Here is a 17,762-nt window from a genome sequence, read left to right as displayed (position 1 = left end):
GTATATCTGAGTATGCTTACCAAAAAGGAAAGGGTATAGGAAAGCTATTGATATACAAATCCCAGAAGTATTAGTAGATAAGGAGGTTGGCTATAAGCCTTGAAATGAGGACAAACTCTAATGAGAATTTCTATTTTTAGGCTCAGGAGCCAATATAGCTTCTTGAAAGAATTTTTAAAAGGAGAAATGTTGGCACCCTTACCACAAGTCTGGTATACAAGTAAGTCCCACCAAAATGGCTACTCTTAAAGAGTATCAGAGATATCAGAATACAAGGTTGAGTGGGAAAGCAACAGTGGTGAATACTGAGTGGTAGAAGTTAGAAAAGAAAGCTTCCTATTTATGAATGAAATCCAAAGTACTTAAATTTTTACTATAAAACCCTCTGTGATGAGTACTTATTCCTCCTAGCAGTCAAACTTAATTTCCATCCAAACTATCTCTTTGCCATCCCTTCAACACACACAAGCTCATTCCTCTACTTGGAAATGCTCTTTACCTAAATATCTATCTACAGGACTCCTTTCATTTTTTATTTTTATTTTTTTTTTACAGAGAAAGAGTCAGAGAGAGGGACAGATAGGAACAGAGAGAGATGAGAAGCATCAATCATCTGTCTTTCGCTGCGACACCTTAGTTGCTCATCGATTGCTCTCTTATATGTGCCTTGACTGTCGGCCTTCAGCAGACCGAGTAACCCCTTGCTCAAACCAGCAACCTTGGGTCCAAGCTGGTGAGCCTTTCTCAAACCAGATGAGCCCACACTCAAGCTGGCGACCTCGGGGTCTCAAACCTGGGTCCTCTGCATCCCTGTCCGACGCTCTATCCACTGTGACACCGCCTGGTCAGGCATCTTCTCATTTTTATTCACAGTTCCTCAACTGTCAACAGAAAAGATGACCATGACAACTCTATATTAAATTACATGCTTCCAATGCCCCAGGAACCTCTTTATTCCTCAATTCCTTCCCGATTTATTTTTCTTCATCATCCTCTAAAGAATATTCCTTTTTTTTTTTTTTTTGTCTGTGTGGGAATTTGGAGGCTGGCCAGTGGGAAATTATGTCCATGAGACAACACTACACCAGTACTATGATCCCAACTTACTCTTTGGCTTATGATGTTTGTGTGGATAGCAAGTAAAGAATATTCTTTTATTTAATGTTGTTACCACTAATATGTGCTCAATGAGAGCGAAGACTATCATATTAAAAATCTCAGCAAAATGTGCACGCTCAATATATACTAAACAAATAAAGAACCAGCAAAGACCTTAAAAGCAAGACTTTCAAGGAATGAAAATGACACTCATTTAAATGCTATATAACACTCATGAGGAACAAGGATGAAAAAAAAAAAAAAACCTACCCGATGACAAAAGAATTAGCATGTTAGCAGAATGTTAAAGCGTCAAAATCACATTGATACAGACTAAGAAGTACACAGTGAAGAAGACAGTGCCTGATACCCAGTAAATGCAAAGTAAATATTCCTCAATTATTTAAAAAGATTAACATTTTAAAGTATGCTTTTAAATATTAAAATTTTTAATATTATTCAGCAACTTGCACTGTAACAAGTTTGCACTGTAACTGGGAAAACAGACCATGAAGAATCAGAAGAATTTTAGATACTTTATCTAAAAACCTTTGTCAAAATTTCAAAAACATTTGTGAAGTTTTTCCTAATATTAAAAACTTTTAAAACTTGAACAATATATATTTAATATGATTTGCACATATACATATATAAATTTGACCTAAGGCGGCAATTTTCAACCTTTTTCATCTCGCGGCACACACAAAGTAATTGCTAAAATTCTGCAGCACATCAAAAAATACATTTTTTTGTCAAACTGAGGAGAAAAAACGGTATAATTTTGATTCATCCCCACTGGTCCACTTTTGTTGTATGGCTGTTGTCCTTTTTTAGCAAGAGAGACAGAAACTGAGAGAGAAACAGGGACAGAAAGGCAGGAAGGGAGAGAGACGAAAAGCATCAATTCTTCGTTGCAGCACCTTAGTTGTTCATTGACTGCTTTCTCATATGTGCCTTGACAGACATATGTGGGGGGGGGGGGGGGGGGGGGGGAGAGTTGTCAGCAAAGCCAGTAACCTCAGCATTCCAGGTCAATGCTTTATTCACTGCACCACCACAGGTCAGGGTCAACAATGTTTTAAAATACAAAGAAACAAAGACTAGAAAGAGATGCCATTTCTTATTTTCTTTAAGAAACTATGGCAAGTCTTATAATATACAACAGTTGTATATTTTCTGAAAATCTTATTTTATCTTTTACAGTCCTAGATTGTTTAAACATACTCTCCAAATTTTCTAAATAAACATTTTTTCATTTTATATAATATAATGTAGAAGCAAACATATGATGCTTGACATTAGAGAATAGGAAGCCGGGCTTTGAATGGACATTGGCTGAGTGGATAATAGTGTAGTTCATGTAAAAGCAGAACCAAAATAGAAATGTGGAAATGAGACTTATCTTCCCTTTATTCCTACCTTAATAGGAATGCTTTATTCCATAATTTATAATACAAACACTGAATTATCAAGAAATGATGACAGGTCCTTTCCAGATGGTTCAGTGTATAGAGCATCATCCCAGTGCGCCAAGGTTGCAGGTTTGATCCCCGGTCAGGGCATATACTAGAAGCAACCAATGAGTGCACAACTAAATGAAAAATTAAGTGGAACAATAAGTTAGTGCTTCTTTCTCTCTCTGTCCAAAACCAATAAACCAATTTGTAATTGGTTTATGATTACATATTAGATGACTAAAACATGTTTTTCCCAAGATTATCAAAAAAAATTTTTAATTTTCTCCTTAAAAAATTTCCAAGAATACAGATGCCACACATTGTGTTATAAATTTAAGAACACTTTATAAGAAATTACTAAATTTAAATTCAAAGTGATCCTCAAATATTGCAACATTTTTTTTTTTTTTTTGAGACAGAGAAAGAGAGAGTCAGATAGGGACAGACAGGAAGAGAGAGAGATGAGAAGCATCAGTTCTTCGTTGTGGCACCTTAGTTGCTCATTGATTGCTTTCTCATTCGTGCCTTGACGGGGAAGGGAGGGAACTATAGCAGACTGAGTGACCCCTTGCTCGAGCCAGTGACCTTGGGCTCAAGCTGGCGACCTCAGGGTCTCAAACCCGGGTCCTCCGCATCCCAGTCTGACACTCTATCCACTGCGCCACCGTCTGGTCAGACCATTGCAACATTTAAACTGGTAAATTTAACAGGAAAAATGATATCATGTACATACTGGTTATAAAATTAAAATCAGTAACATGCAAAATGAAGAAGATAATTTATCTATTTGGTGACAATAATTAGTATTTCAATGTTCAAGCTTTGATTGCTGAATGCTTCCAAAACTCAATATATAAAAAGAACTGTCATATTCAAACTTGTATTTCACAAATTCTTCTAAGCATGAAACTTTCAAATACCAAAACACAATCTTAGACAATGTGTTTAAGTCAAAAAGGCAATGATGCAGAGTCGCAAGATACTAATTTTATTCTCAACACAAAAAGTTATTACCCTAAACTGCCCTAGTTCTCTGCTTGATTCTTAAAAGTTTTTGTTGTAACCAGAAGTTTGGGCCACTGATTTTCAACCTGTGTCCCTCAAGAATTTTTAAACAAGCAATTTCTGACAATTTAGTTAGGGGCACTTACCTCTTTTCTCTTAGATTGTCAAATAAAAATTGAAAACAACCAACAGAACAAAAACCATCTGGTGGAAATGATTCAAATTTTTAGCTATTTTTTCTGTCAAGTCAGCAAAAAGTATATTTTTGGTGTGCCAGAGAATTTTAGTTATTAGTTTATGTGTACCATGAGAAGAAAAATGATGAAAATCGCTATACTAGGCAATAGTGTGGTGTTCCTTTAAGAATCGCCAATGCAACTATATGTTGCCTTAGTAGAATGGATACATTTGCTGATGATCTTGACAAAGTCATGTTTGGGCAATTTTTTCATAATCCTGGACTCTGAATTTTAAGAAGACTGATGTGCTCTTCAAAGTGCTATTTATTCAGTCATTATAAATTATAATATAGGGGTGGGCAAAGTCAGCTTTACCATTGTGAAACACAGTTTATTCTTATACTATTAATTATTATTGTAGTATATCTCTTTCTATACAAACAACTCTATATCCTAAGAGTTGACATAAAATCCTATAAATAATCCAGTCATTATAAACAGAAAAACATAACCAAAAAAGTATACAGTACCATCCATTTCTTAATTATCTGAACCTTTATTCATATAAACAAGATCCCTGACATATGCAATCATTTTACTCAAGAAATCATTTGTACACAAAGACAATAAATTTGAACACATGGGTACAAGTACCTACAGGGAATAAATTCAATTTTTGGGAGGCCATAGAATGTCAGGGGTGTCTAGGTACAAGATGTAGACCTCCTTTCTAGTAAACATCAACAGCAAAGAGGCTACTACCAACTCCAACATTACTACCCTACTCACTGGACAGCAGTCTTATCTCAATTATCCTTGATATAAACATTAAGCTGATAAGTAATAAGATTTTTAATTGTAGGAGCTACTTTTCTGCCTCATGCTCTCACAGTATGATAACATTCTGCAAACAGCTTCTACTATGTATTTTTGCATGTAATTCTAAATTTCATGCATTGCATAAATGTTATTTTGTGCCTTATAAACCAATCAGCCAATGGATAAATGTGCACAAGGCACACACTGCATAACACAGAGTTAGATTATGCAGGCATCTTTTTTAAAGCAAGAGAGAAAGAGACAGGAAAAGAGAGGAATGAAAAGCACCAATTCTTAGTTGCGGCACTTGAGTTGTTCATTGGTTGCTTTCTCATACATGCCTTGACCATTGGCTTGAGTCAGTGACCTTGGGCTTAAGCCAATGACTTAGGCTTCAAGCCAGCGACCTTTGGGCTCACCTATTGACCATATGGTAATGTCTATGATCCCATGCTCAACCCACCAACCCCACACTCAAGTTGGTGAGCCCATGCTCATATCAGATGAGCGACCTTGAACTTTCAAACCAAAGCCCTTGGTGTCCCAGGTCAATGCTCTATCTGCTGCACCACCACCTGGTCAGGCTAGTCAGGCACTTTTTAAAAAGTATTTACAATAATTCCATATAAATAATAAAATTATAAGCGATTTATGGGAGACTATCATTTTCTTTTTCAGATTTGTTTCTGAGAAGTAATGAGTCCAAATATAACTGTTCCAAAGAAAGCTACATAAATTTATAAAATAAGTTGTAATATGACCATAAGAAGCAAAAACAAACAAAAAAAATGCTTACAAGTCTATGAACCATGGCAAGTGAGGAACTAGAGAAAAAATGAAAGGCTAGCATAGGGAAAATAGAAACATAAAAGCTCCTTAAGTACATAAAAATTAACATCATCAAGAAGTAGACCTCCATGATTTTTGTCAAACATCAGGAAAATGGTAAATGAGTCCAGGTTACACAGACCTATCTGTTTAACATAATGGCTTTCCTATTAAATATAGCACACTTGTGCAACTTTCCTTCCTTACTGTGATGGTAAACTACAGGGACTAGGCTTGGAGAAAGGATTCTTGTGTTTAGAACAGGATTTCTCAAAACTCTGATGTCAGTGAAGTACTGACATTCTGTGCCAGATATTTCTTTGTTTTGCAGGTATGTTTCATAGCAACCCCATCTTATAATAACACCTCCAATCCTACTCATTAGTTTAACAATCAAAACTACCTCCAGATTTTAACACTGTCTGGGGGGGGGGGGATCAACCCCACTGAAAACTACTAATTTATTGGGCAATCCAAATTCAAGTGGTATACAGAGTATTTGCTGCATATATCACAGACTGAAGAACGGCGCTATGCTCTAACTATTGTCACATATACATATGCCTAATGACTTTTATAGTAAAACTAGCATGATGTATTTAGCAACTCTGAGTCAGAAAGTTTTAGGGCAAAATTAACTTCAACATAATAGTTATGTTTACTAGCTATTCAAAAAATCATTAGGTAACTGACTGGAGTACAGAAATTGCCCCAAGCAAATGTAAAATACTATATTTCACCCTCAGTTAATTTGGAGATGGTCAAATTCAAATGTAATAAAAAATCCAGATTGACAGTTTTAGTTTTATACAGATTTTTCCTTTTGCCCCTTTTATTTATGAGAGAAATAAATGCTCATGGTGGAAAAAATGGAAAACAGAAAAGCCTAAAGAAAAAGTAACTCAATCCCAACAGGAAATAACCATTTTACATCATATATTGCTTGCAATCTTTGTAACAGATTAGCCTATGAGTACATGCCTATGTCATTACATAGTCTTTGAAAATGGACTCTGAAAGGCTACATGCTATTTCATCTTTCACATAGTTTTCCCTTCTACTGGAGTATAACATACATGCAAAAATATACATAAATCTTAAGTGACTGTTCAAATATTAGGAAATGAACATACCTGTGCAACCAGCACTAACATCAAGAAATAAGTCACAAGAAATAAATCATTACCAGCATAGCAGAAGCTTTTATTGTGCCCCTTTCCGGTCACCAACAACCCAAGAGTAACCATTATTCTGACTATTAAATATAGTTTTTTTTATTTTTAAACATTATAAAATTGGAGTAAAGAGACAGATCTGGCTTTTTTCACAAAACATTATGTTTTTCACTAAACACTGTTTGTGAGAATCATCCAACAATGAAGTTCATTGATTGTTATTGCTATATAGTATAGTATGTCACTCAAGAGTCCAAAGTTTGATTTTCCTTTTTATTCTTTTTTGGCATTTGGATAGCTACACAAAAAATATTTAGTTATTTTCAATAGAGTTGCTATAAACATTCTTGCATGTATCTTTTGGTAACCATCAGATTAATTTCTCAGGGCACATACTTAGTAGTGCAAACAGTCACAAGGTATGCACATGCACATATGAGGAATATAAAATTGATAGAATTACTTTAAAAAGCTGTTCAGGGGTTTCACAAAGACTTTTATAAGACAATTAAGGCTCTGGCTGGGTGGATCAATGGATAAGGCATCATGGATTCAATTCCCAGTCAGTGCATATACGAGAAGCAATCACTGAGTACACAGCTAAATTGGACAACTAAGTGAAACAGCAAGTTTATGCTCTCTCCCCCTTGCACTCTCATTCCCCTTCCTCTCAAATCAATGGATAAAAATTTTTTTAAAAATTAACATTTTAAAATTAACTGCTATAATACCTATGTAAATGATTACATATATCCAACCATTAAAAGCATTCCTTTTAAACAACATATGCCAAATGAGAGAACTGTCCACTAAAAGAGATTAGTAATTTCTCATACCTACTTAAACAAGCAATTTTCTATTGTGATTGTTTAAATTATAGCCCTCTGAAGACGAAAAGTAGAAAACATTGCGCATACATTTTCTAATTCAATTAGGTAAAAAAAATTATGAAGCACTTAAATATTCAGTAAAATTAGACATTTATAGCAGTCCTGGGGAAGGTAAGCTGAAATATTATTAACATATTCAAGTAATAATTGAATTCACTATACCAGAAAATGAAACAATGTCAAAGCAGTATTAGACAAGGAAAACATGAAATTATATAATAGAACATAAGTAAAAAATAAAAGAAATCAAGGAACTTGTAATCATCTGAGCTCTGATAAGACTCTAACTATATGACAGAACTCAAACTAGACAAAAAATATTAACCTAATTCTTTATACACCACAGAGAACAAGACACAAATGATCCACCCAAATGAAAGAACAATGCCATTATAAAAATGTTTATATTTTTTACTTCACTTACCTTATTTAGCTTTCTTTGTATATAATATGATACAGTTCAAGAACATTTATTTAACTGCAATTTGAACACAGAGTAATCACCACTATGTTCCCAGAGTCAAGAAGAAAATAAGTATTATTATTATTCCTTTGTTTCTCTTGGAGGGAATCTAATCAAGAGTGTCAAAAAAAAAATGCTGAAAAAGGCAAGACTGGCTGATAAAATATGAACCCTGTAAAGGAAGTCTTTAAACCTAATATAAAGAACACAATTACTAAAAATATAGGTTGATAATGGCACATTAAATGCTATGAATTCACGAAACCTAGTCAATAATACACATAATGAACTTCGACTACTACATAAAAAATGTTAATTCTTCTTTACCTGTTGTTTCCTAAATTTTCAAGGCAACCTTCTATGAATCTCATTCGAATCTGTCTATCCGTAAACCAACATACTAAGGAACAGAGAAGTTTCTCTGCTTCATTTATTAATCCTTCAGAAAGATTAACCTACAAAAAATACATAAAATTACTGTTAATTCTGATTGCATTTTACTGTACTATTATAGTCTTTTAGTTCTATTGAATAACTTACTGCATCATCATCTTGAACTATATCCCACAACAGGGTGTTTCCTTTCTTGCAAACATTATCCAAATTAATGTCTGTCACAGCATTACTGTTGAATTGATGTTTATGAACTGCAGGTCCTGAGGGGGCAAAATATAACATACTATAGAGAAAACACAGCTGACTAAAATTGTGAAATGTACTATAAAATTCATGTTAAATCAAAAGTTTAACAATAAATAACTTTATATAACAAAATAAAAACAATACAAGATTATCATAATAGTTGCTTTATGAATGGCAAAGAATAGTATTTAAAGTTTGATAAGACTGAAGTGAAAAAAGAATTTTCTTTTCATAGATTCTTCACTATTTCTAATAAGTGTAACTATTAGATATTTTTTCACATGTCAAGAGAATGGTACATAAATACATGAAACCCAAATTAAGCATAAAGAAGACAATTCATGTGTAATAAGTCTATATATAGCTAAGGGACATTCCTCTAACTGACCTTCTGTATAGTGTCTTCTACTCCTACATTAAAAATATTTTTTAACTAGAGATTTACCCAAAACTTCAAATTCAAATATTCTATTATAATAATTCAGACTCTCTGAGTACCAGGTTAAACAAACTGTTACTAGTTCTGTTATAATTAAGCAAAAAGCTTCCTTGTTTTTGTCTTTTTAAATAAAGCGTTACCATAAAATTTCCCTAATGGATTGTACACGTACATTGATTTTGTTAAAATGAGGATTGTACAACCATCACTACACCACAGATTTAGAACACTTTCATTCCCTCATACCTAATTACAATTAATCCCTGATCCCATTCCCAGCACTATTGTTAATCTATCCTGATAAATCAGCCTCTTCTAGAAATTTGTGTAAATGAAATGATATAGTATGCACAGTCTTGTGTCTAACTTTGTTTTTTGAGGTTCATACATGTTGAAGCACTTAGCAGTGTGTTCCTTTTAACTACAGAATAGTACACTTTATATGTGGAAATAGTGCATTTTGGTTAAAAATTTACCAGTTAACATTTGAATAGTTTCCAGTTTGGGGCTAATATAAGTAATAGTGTCTTAAATATTTGTGTAACAAGTCTTTGTATGGATATTTAACTTTCCCTTTCTCTTGTGTAAATGCTTAGAAGTTAATGGGTCAAAATGTAAAATGTATATTTATCAGAAAGAAACTAGAAACTATCAAACTGTTTTCAAACATGACTGTGCCATCATTTTACACTACCACCAGCAGTATACTAGAGTACAAGTTCCTGCTTCTCCACATCATCTCCAATACTCTCTGGTCACACTTTTTAATTTTAGCTATTCTTCCCTGGCAGATTGGCTCAGTGAATAGAGCACTGGCCAGGCATGAGGACATCCCAGGTTCAATCCCCAGTCAGGGCACACATGAGAAGTGACAATCTGCCTATCTTCCCCTCACTCTCCCTTTTCTCTCCTTTTTCCCCTCACAGCTTGGTTGGTTCAAGTGTCAGCCTTAGGTGCAAAGGATAGCTCAGCTGATTAGGCATCTTCCCCAGATGGGGGATGCCGGGTGTATCCCGGTCAAGGCTCATGTGGGAGTCTATTCTCCTCCTCTCACTTAAAAAATGTTTTTTAGGTATTTTAGTAGGTGTGCAGTAGAATCTCATTGTGGTTTTTATTAGAATTTTCCTAATAATCAGTGATACTGAGTTGCTTATTAGCCATTTATATACCTTCTTTGGTGAAATAAATCATTTCCCACTTTCTAATTAAGTTATCTTACTACTGACTTATAAAAAATTTTTTATATTCTGGATACAAGCCCTTTATATTAGAGATATTTCCTCCACTCTGTGGATTAACTTTCTGGTTGTCTTTTTTATTTATTTATTTTTAAATTAATTTTATAAAATATATAAGACACAGACCATTTCTATCAACCCAAAAAGTTCCCTTGTGACTTTCAATATTATAGAAATGTATATAAATTATATATAGCATGTATTCTTCCCTCTACCATTGTTTGCTTGGAATGTTTTCTGATAGTCATCCATTGTGTTGCACTGTATCATTTTCCTTTTCATTGATGAGTACAGTATTCCACTATTTGAATATACCACAATTTGTTATCTACCAGTTGAATCCAGCTGAGACTCTATGAATGAAGCAGGAATGAATATTCATGTAAAAATATTTTTGAGAATATGTTTTCATCTTTCTTGGATAAATACCTAGGATAGGAATTGCTAGGTCATATGGTAGGTACATGTTAACTATAAAAACCTGAAAAAACAGTTCCCAAACTAGCTTTACTCTAGTATTTTATACTCCTTGACAACAATATTTGACAGTTCTAGTTGCTCTATATCCTTAGCATCATTTGTTATCATTAGCCTCAATATTACCCATTCCAGTAGGTGTGCAGTAGCATTTGGTGTTAATTTGCATTTTCTAGATGACTAGAGATATTGAGCATCTTTTCGTGTATTTATTGACCATTTTATATCTTCTTTTATGAGTTAACCGTTCAAATCTTTTGCTCATTTCTAAACTAAATTGTCTCAATTTGTTAGAAGAGTTCTTTACAGTATTAAATACATTGTAATGCAAGATAGATTCACACTGTATTAATATATTTCATAATTTTGCTAAAATTCTAACTTCATATAGTAAAAAATATGTACAGTACTGAGAAAAAGGAAAATGGGATAAAAGAAGGTAAAAATTTAAAACGTGTTCAAAATCAAATGACCTGAATCTTAACCTATTCATTTCTCAACAACCACAATAATGTAACAATAAAAAAGGTAACCACATCTAGATTATGTACAAGTAACATCTGAAATCAGTCATAGTCCACAAGTCCTATCTCTAACTTTGATCATGATCTTTTAGAATAAATCTAACTGACCAGGTTTATATAGTTTGCAATGTACTGTCATCTCAAAACCCATTTCCTAGGTTAGCAAGTGCTGAATCTTTACTTATTTTGTCAACTGATTTCAGAGAAAGAGAGAGAGAGAGAGAGAGAGAGAAGTATCAAATTGCTGTTTCACTTAGTTGTGTATTCACTGACTGTTTCTCATACATGCCCTAACTGGAAGGTCAAATCTGTGACCTCTGACACACTGGGGCAACACTTTATCCACTGAGCACCAGGCCAAGGCTGAATAGAGACCTTTAAATGCCAATTCTAAAACCGTTTTTCTCTCTTAATTTTTCTCTTTCCTCCTTTTGCTTCTATTTTTTAACCTCCATTCCTCCAAATCTGTTATGTCCTATTACTTTTTAAAATTAATTTACTGATTAAAACCATCATTTTTGAAGATTTTATCATCCCAGATGAAAGCAGTTACCCCTTTTCTTACTGCCCCAACCCTGTCTAGATCCAGGCTAGACATTTTACATAAATGGAATCATATAATATGTGATCCTGTATAAGCTCCTGCTTTTTAGTCCTACAATTACTGAATATAAAAATCTAATCAAGTTCTTTTCTAAAATACAAAGCTATACTTTTTATACATATTTTCTATATTTCTTTTTTTAGTTAAATATCTCTTGATAGAACTTAAGACTCTATACCATAACGCAGTATAAATAATAACTTCATTTTCCTGGGAAGAAAACTATCATATGAAACTTACTTGGTAAAAAAACATTTAAGCATCATAACCTTAACAGTTGATTCATTTTAACAATGTAATTAATATAAATTATGCCTATTTTAAAGAAAGCAAGGTACTTTTTTACTTACTATAGAATCTTACCTTGACTAAGATGTTCATGGTAAATAGATGCTAAATTGGGAAGATGTTGTTGGAGATGAGATGTTAGCTCTGCATGTGAATTAATCTGAACTAGCTCCTCTTCACACCCAGATTCTTCACCGTCAAAATCAGCCATATTTTTTTCTGATTTTGCACTGACCTGGGAGCTACTGCAACTAACATCATCTGCACTTAACATATCATCAACCATATGCCTGTAACACAGAGAAGGGCACAAAGTTACTAATTACCTATTGAAACACAGTATGTAAATACCAAAGTATCTCTCAAAACATGTGGAACAAGTACACATTCAAGAACAAAGCTATATTTTTAAAATAATACAGTATGTTCAGAGATTTACAAAAACTAAAAAGCCCACAATGTCAGAACTATATATGTTTTACAGTACACCTACATGTTATCTACCCCATTAACACATTTCATTAAACAACTTCAAAGAGAATAACTTCAGAAATCAGTAAATTTAATTTTACATAATTATTTTAGAAATTCAAATCACAACATGAAACTTAAAATTTGTTTACATTTACTCATACAAATGCTGGATCAAACAAGATAACTACCAGAAAATATTTCAATTTAATGCTGCAATCTAAATGTGATCAGTATTAATCAGGGGACTTCTAAAACATACCATACGCCTGACTTGTGGTGGTGTAGTGGATAAAGCGTTGATGTGGAATGCTGAGGTTGCTGGTTTGAAACCCCGGGCTTGCCTGGTCAAGGTATACAATGGGAGTTGATGCTTCCTGCTCCTCCCCCCTTCTCTCTCTCTTTCCCTCCCCTCTCTAAAATGAATTAAAAATTTTTTAAAACATAAAAACCTAAAAATGAATAAAAAAATCAAACCCAAAAACATACCATACTGGATGCTCTAAGAATGTAAGGACAATAGAATGAAAAAAGAACATGAAGAAGAAAAGTTCAGGATTGATTTACAGACTAACAAGTAGCACCATATGTAAAGAATATGGAAAGGGCTGACAAAAATCAAATCAAATCAGAGATTTGGAATATAAGAAAGCAAAAACCACCCAATCAGAACAGCAAAAAAAAAAAGGAAGATAGATAGTATAAGGAGCTTTTGGGACAACTTCAAGCATGCCAACATTTGAATCATGAGGGTGCCAAAAGAAGAGAGAAAGGAAGATATTGAAAAGCTATTTGAAAACATAATCATGAAAAATTTCCCTAACCTGAGGAAAACCGACATACCAATTCAGGTAGTACAATCCCAAAAAAGATGAACCCAAAGAGGCCAAACCAAAACACATCATAATTAAAATGCAAAAGGTTAAAGACAGAGAATCTTAAAAGCAGCAAGAAAAAGGCAGTTAGTTATCTACAAGGGAGCTCTCCTAAGATTGTCAGATGATGTGTCAATAGAAACTCTGTGGCCCTGGCCAGTTGGCTCCGTGGTAGACCATCAATCAGCCCAGCGTGTGTGCATGTCCCAGGTTCGATTCCCGGTCAGGGCAAACAGAAGTGCCCATCTGCTTCTCCACCCATCCCCCTGCCCTTCTCTTGCTCTCTCCCTCTTCCCCTCCTGCACCCATGGCTCAACTAGAGCGAACTGGCCCCGAGTGCTGACAGTGGCTCCACAGCCTCTGCCTCAGGTGCTAAAATATGGCTCTGACTGCAGCAGAGCAGCAGCTCCAGATGGGCAGAGCACTGACCCCTAGAGAGCTTGCCAGGTGGATCCCAGTCAGGGCACATGCACTAGTCTGTCTCACTGCCTCCCCTCCTCTCACTGAATAAAAAGAAAAAGAAAAAAAATGAAAGAAACTTTGTGGAACAGAAGGTGTTGGCAAGAAACAGTAAAAGTGGTAAAGAGCAAGAAGAACCTACAGCCAAGATTACTCTTACTCTCTCAAACAAGGCCATCATTTACGATTGGACAGATAAAGATCTTCCCAGAAAAGAAAAAACTGAAGTAGTTCATTACCACCAAACCAGTACTAAAAGAAATGTTAGAGGGTCTTCTTTAAAAAAACAGAAAATAAATACTGTACATAAATAGAGTAATAAAATGACAATAAATATATACCTGCTGAGAATTACTTTCAATACAAATAAATGGATTAAATGCTCCAATCAAAAGATAGGATTACTGAATGGATAACAAAACAAGACCCTTACATATGCTGTCTATAAAAGACTCACTTCATGTTTAAAGACACAGATTCAAAGTATAGAAATGGAAAAAAAAGATTTTGTGAAAATGGAAACAAACGAGCAAAAAAACTGGAGTAACAATACTTAAATCAGACAAAATAAACTTTAAAACAAAGAGACAAAGGACACAGCAACTCCTCTCAGGGTGTTTATCCGAAGAAACCCAAAACACTTAAATTGAAAAGACATATACATCCGTATGTTTGTTGCAGCATTCACAATAGCCAAGATATGGAAGCAACCTAAGTGTCCATCAATAGAAAATGAATAAAGAGAAAGAGGTGCATATATAAAATGAATTCAGCCATGAAACAGAATGAAATCTTGCCATCTGCACAACATTGATGGACCCATGCTAAGTGAAATAAGTGAAAGACAAATGCCAGCTTACTTCACTTATACGTGGAATCTAAAAAACAAAATAAACAAATAAGCACAACAGAAACAGATTCATATATCATATATATAGAGAATGTTCTGATATTTGCCAAATGGGAGACGAGTTGGGGGAAATGAGTGAAAAAAGTAAAGGAATTTAGAAGTACAAATTGGTAGTTAGAGAATAGTCATGGGATGTCAAGTAGAGCATAGGGAATCAAGTCAATAATATTGTATTAACTATAGATGGTATCGGATGGGTATCAGATTTATCAGGGTGATCACTTTGTAAGTTACATAAATATCTAATCATGGGGTTGTACACCTGAAACTAATATAATATTGTATATCAACCATAATTTAAAAAAATTTTAAGGGTCTGGTCTAAACTGTGATAAGGTTTAAGTATAATACTATCTATACACAGAATACTGAAAACTAAGTAAAAGAAAAATCTTAATTTTTATACTGGTTACATGTTAAGATATTTTAAACATTACTATTGAAAAATAAATTTATAGCGGTAATTAAAATTAACCTCTCCTGTTTCATTTTGCTTTCTTTTCTAAGAGCAGGGGGGAGGGGGGAATGGAGAGAGATAAAAAGCTACAATTTGTAGTTGCGGCACTCTAGTTGTTTATTAATTGCTTCTCATATGTGACTTGACCAGGGGTTCTCCAACCAAGCCAGTGACCCAGGGCTCAAGCCAGAAATCTTGGGCTTCAAGTCAGCGACCTATGGGCTCAAGCCAGCAATCATGAGATCATATTGATGATTCCACACTCAAGCCAGGGACCCCGTGCTCCAGCTGGATGAACCTGTGCTCAAATCAGCAATCCTGGGGTATTGAACCTGGGACCTCAGCATCCCATGGTGATGTTCTTCTATCCATTGTGCCACCACCAATCAGGATCCTTTTGTCTTTTGTTTTGTTTTAAAGTTAAGTGAGAGAAGGGCAGTTAGACTCCCACATGTGCCCTGACCGGTACCCACCCAGCAACCCTCATCTGGGGTCAATGCTCTGCCCATCTGAGGCTCATGCTCACAACCAAGCTATTTTTAGCACCTGGGGCAGAGGCTCCACGGAGCCATACTCAGAGCCAGGGGCCAACGTGCTCAAATCAATTGAGCTATGGCTGTGGGAGATGAAAGAAAGAAAGAGAAGGGGGGAAATGTGGAGAAGCAGATGGTCGCTTCTTCTCTGTGTCCTGACCAGGAGTCAAACCCAGGAGTTCCACATGCCAGATTGATGCTTTACTACTGAGCCAGCCAGCCAGGGCCTCATTTTGCTTTTTAAAATTAGCTCAATAGAAAATTAAAAATATATTTTTGTGGCACACATCTGTAGTTTACATTATATACTTATTGGACAGCACTGATCTAGAACAATTTTAATTGAATAAATATAGGCTATAATTACTTCCCTAACGGAAATAAAGCTGTTTTTTATTTTCCTTTTTTCTCTCTCTTATTTTTTTTTACAGAGTCAGAGAGAGGGATAGATAGGGACAGACAGGCAGACAGGAATGAAGAGAGATGAGAAGCATCAATCATCGGTTTTTCATTACGACACCTTAGTTGTTCATTAATTGCTTTCTCATATATGCCTTGACCGTAGGCCTTCAGCAGACAGAGTAAACCCTTGCTCAAACCAGATAAGCCCGCGCTTAAGCTGGCGACCTCAGGGTCTCAAACCTGGGTCATCCGCATCCCAGTCCAATGCTCTATCCGCTGCGCCACCGCCTGGTCAGGCTTTCTTTCTTTTCTTTAAGTAGACTTACCCATCATGGTGGTGGTGATGATGATGATGATGATGGTGGTGATGCTGTGGACCAATAAACTGCCGGCAATTAAATAATTCATTCCCAATAGTTTCCCCAAGAAAATCCCCAGTGCGTGTAATACAAGATTCCTGAGATGCTTGTGCTATATGAGCAGCATTCAGTTCCCCTGGAATATCATGTTCTGGGTCTTCTGAGTGTGAACAGGCATCTAGTATACGTATTCGATTATCTACTGATGGCAGTGACTCAGTGTTAAAACCCAGGTCCTTTCCTGTTCCATTGCTTGTCCCACTTCTTTCTGATGGGCCTTGGGAATCCCCTAAGCAAATGGCTGCTTGACTTTCTAACTTTCTGTTACGAAGATCTGTACCACAACTGCTTTTAGGAGGATTTTGACCATGATCATCATCTTCATCTTCTTCTTTAAGGGCTTCAATATCTGCAATGTCTTCTGACTGTACTTCACTGCCAGGGCTCCCAGCAGACTGACTTGCATGGCTAGAATTCACCTCATTACTAGATCCATCACTATGCCCACTACTGCTACCAGGACCACTGCTTCCATCTTCACCGCTGTTGGCAGTTTCATCAGAACTTCCCTGCATGGATTCCTATAGTTAGAAACAAATAGATTCAAATAAATATTTACATTAAAAAGAAAGAGTAACTGACATTAACACACTGTACTTGTTAAAAGGCTGCCAGTCTTGACTCATTCCTTTTAAAAAATACAAAATGGAATTAAAAACTCAAAGAAAAAGACCTCAATAATACCATTTAAAAGAGAAATTACACCAAACATAGATCATGTTTATATTCCCAATTCAAAGGATAAACATGGCAGAAATAAAAAATCACTTAAAGGGGAGGGCGGGGGACATGAACTATTTTCATACCTCTGTGTCTGAAAGACGCTGTTGCACATGTTTGGTTCTATTAATAAGTTGCTCATCCATTTCAATGTCACTGCCTCCACTTTGATGAGTATCACTGTTATCACTGCTTTGAGGACTAGCTGCAGGTGACCCTATATTAAACAGATTTTTTGTTTTACTTCTAATTTATATTAACATAGCTCTATCAGAATGATACTGTCTTTTCATTCTTTGATTTATCAAAGCTTCATACTAAGTAGCCAAAAATTTAATCTGCAAATATGTTAACATTTACCAAGAGGATATACACTATTTCAATTAAGTC

General features: G+C 35.1%; 1 protein-coding gene and 1 pseudogene across 2 annotated transcripts in view; both read right to left on the bottom strand.

Moving 5' to 3' along the window:
• The window catches only part of USP34 (ubiquitin specific peptidase 34), a 307,835-nt gene that overhangs the window by 173,556 nt on the left and 116,517 nt on the right, over window positions 1-17,762 (bottom strand). For both annotated transcript variants that reach the window (XM_066378190.1, XM_066378191.1), the window contains exons 14-18: window positions 17,459-17,589; window positions 16,560-17,173; window positions 12,202-12,416; window positions 8,455-8,570; window positions 8,242-8,369 (exon numbers count right to left, since the gene is read on the bottom strand). In XM_066378190.1, coding sequence (XP_066234287.1) covers window positions 8,242-8,369; window positions 8,455-8,570; window positions 12,202-12,416; window positions 16,560-17,173; window positions 17,459-17,589 — 1,204 coding nt within the window. The remainder of the gene's footprint in view (window positions 1-8,241; window positions 8,370-8,454; window positions 8,571-12,201; window positions 12,417-16,559; window positions 17,174-17,458; window positions 17,590-17,762) is intronic.
• Window positions 1,025-1,198, bottom strand: LOC136401542 (small nucleolar RNA SNORA23; annotated as a pseudogene).

Source organism: Saccopteryx leptura, chromosome 3 (genome assembly GCF_036850995.1).
Source record: "Saccopteryx leptura isolate mSacLep1 chromosome 3, mSacLep1_pri_phased_curated, whole genome shotgun sequence".
Classification (NCBI taxonomy): domain Eukaryota; kingdom Metazoa; phylum Chordata; class Mammalia; order Chiroptera; family Emballonuridae; genus Saccopteryx; species Saccopteryx leptura.
This window is presented reverse-complemented; position numbering and strand designations above follow the sequence as displayed.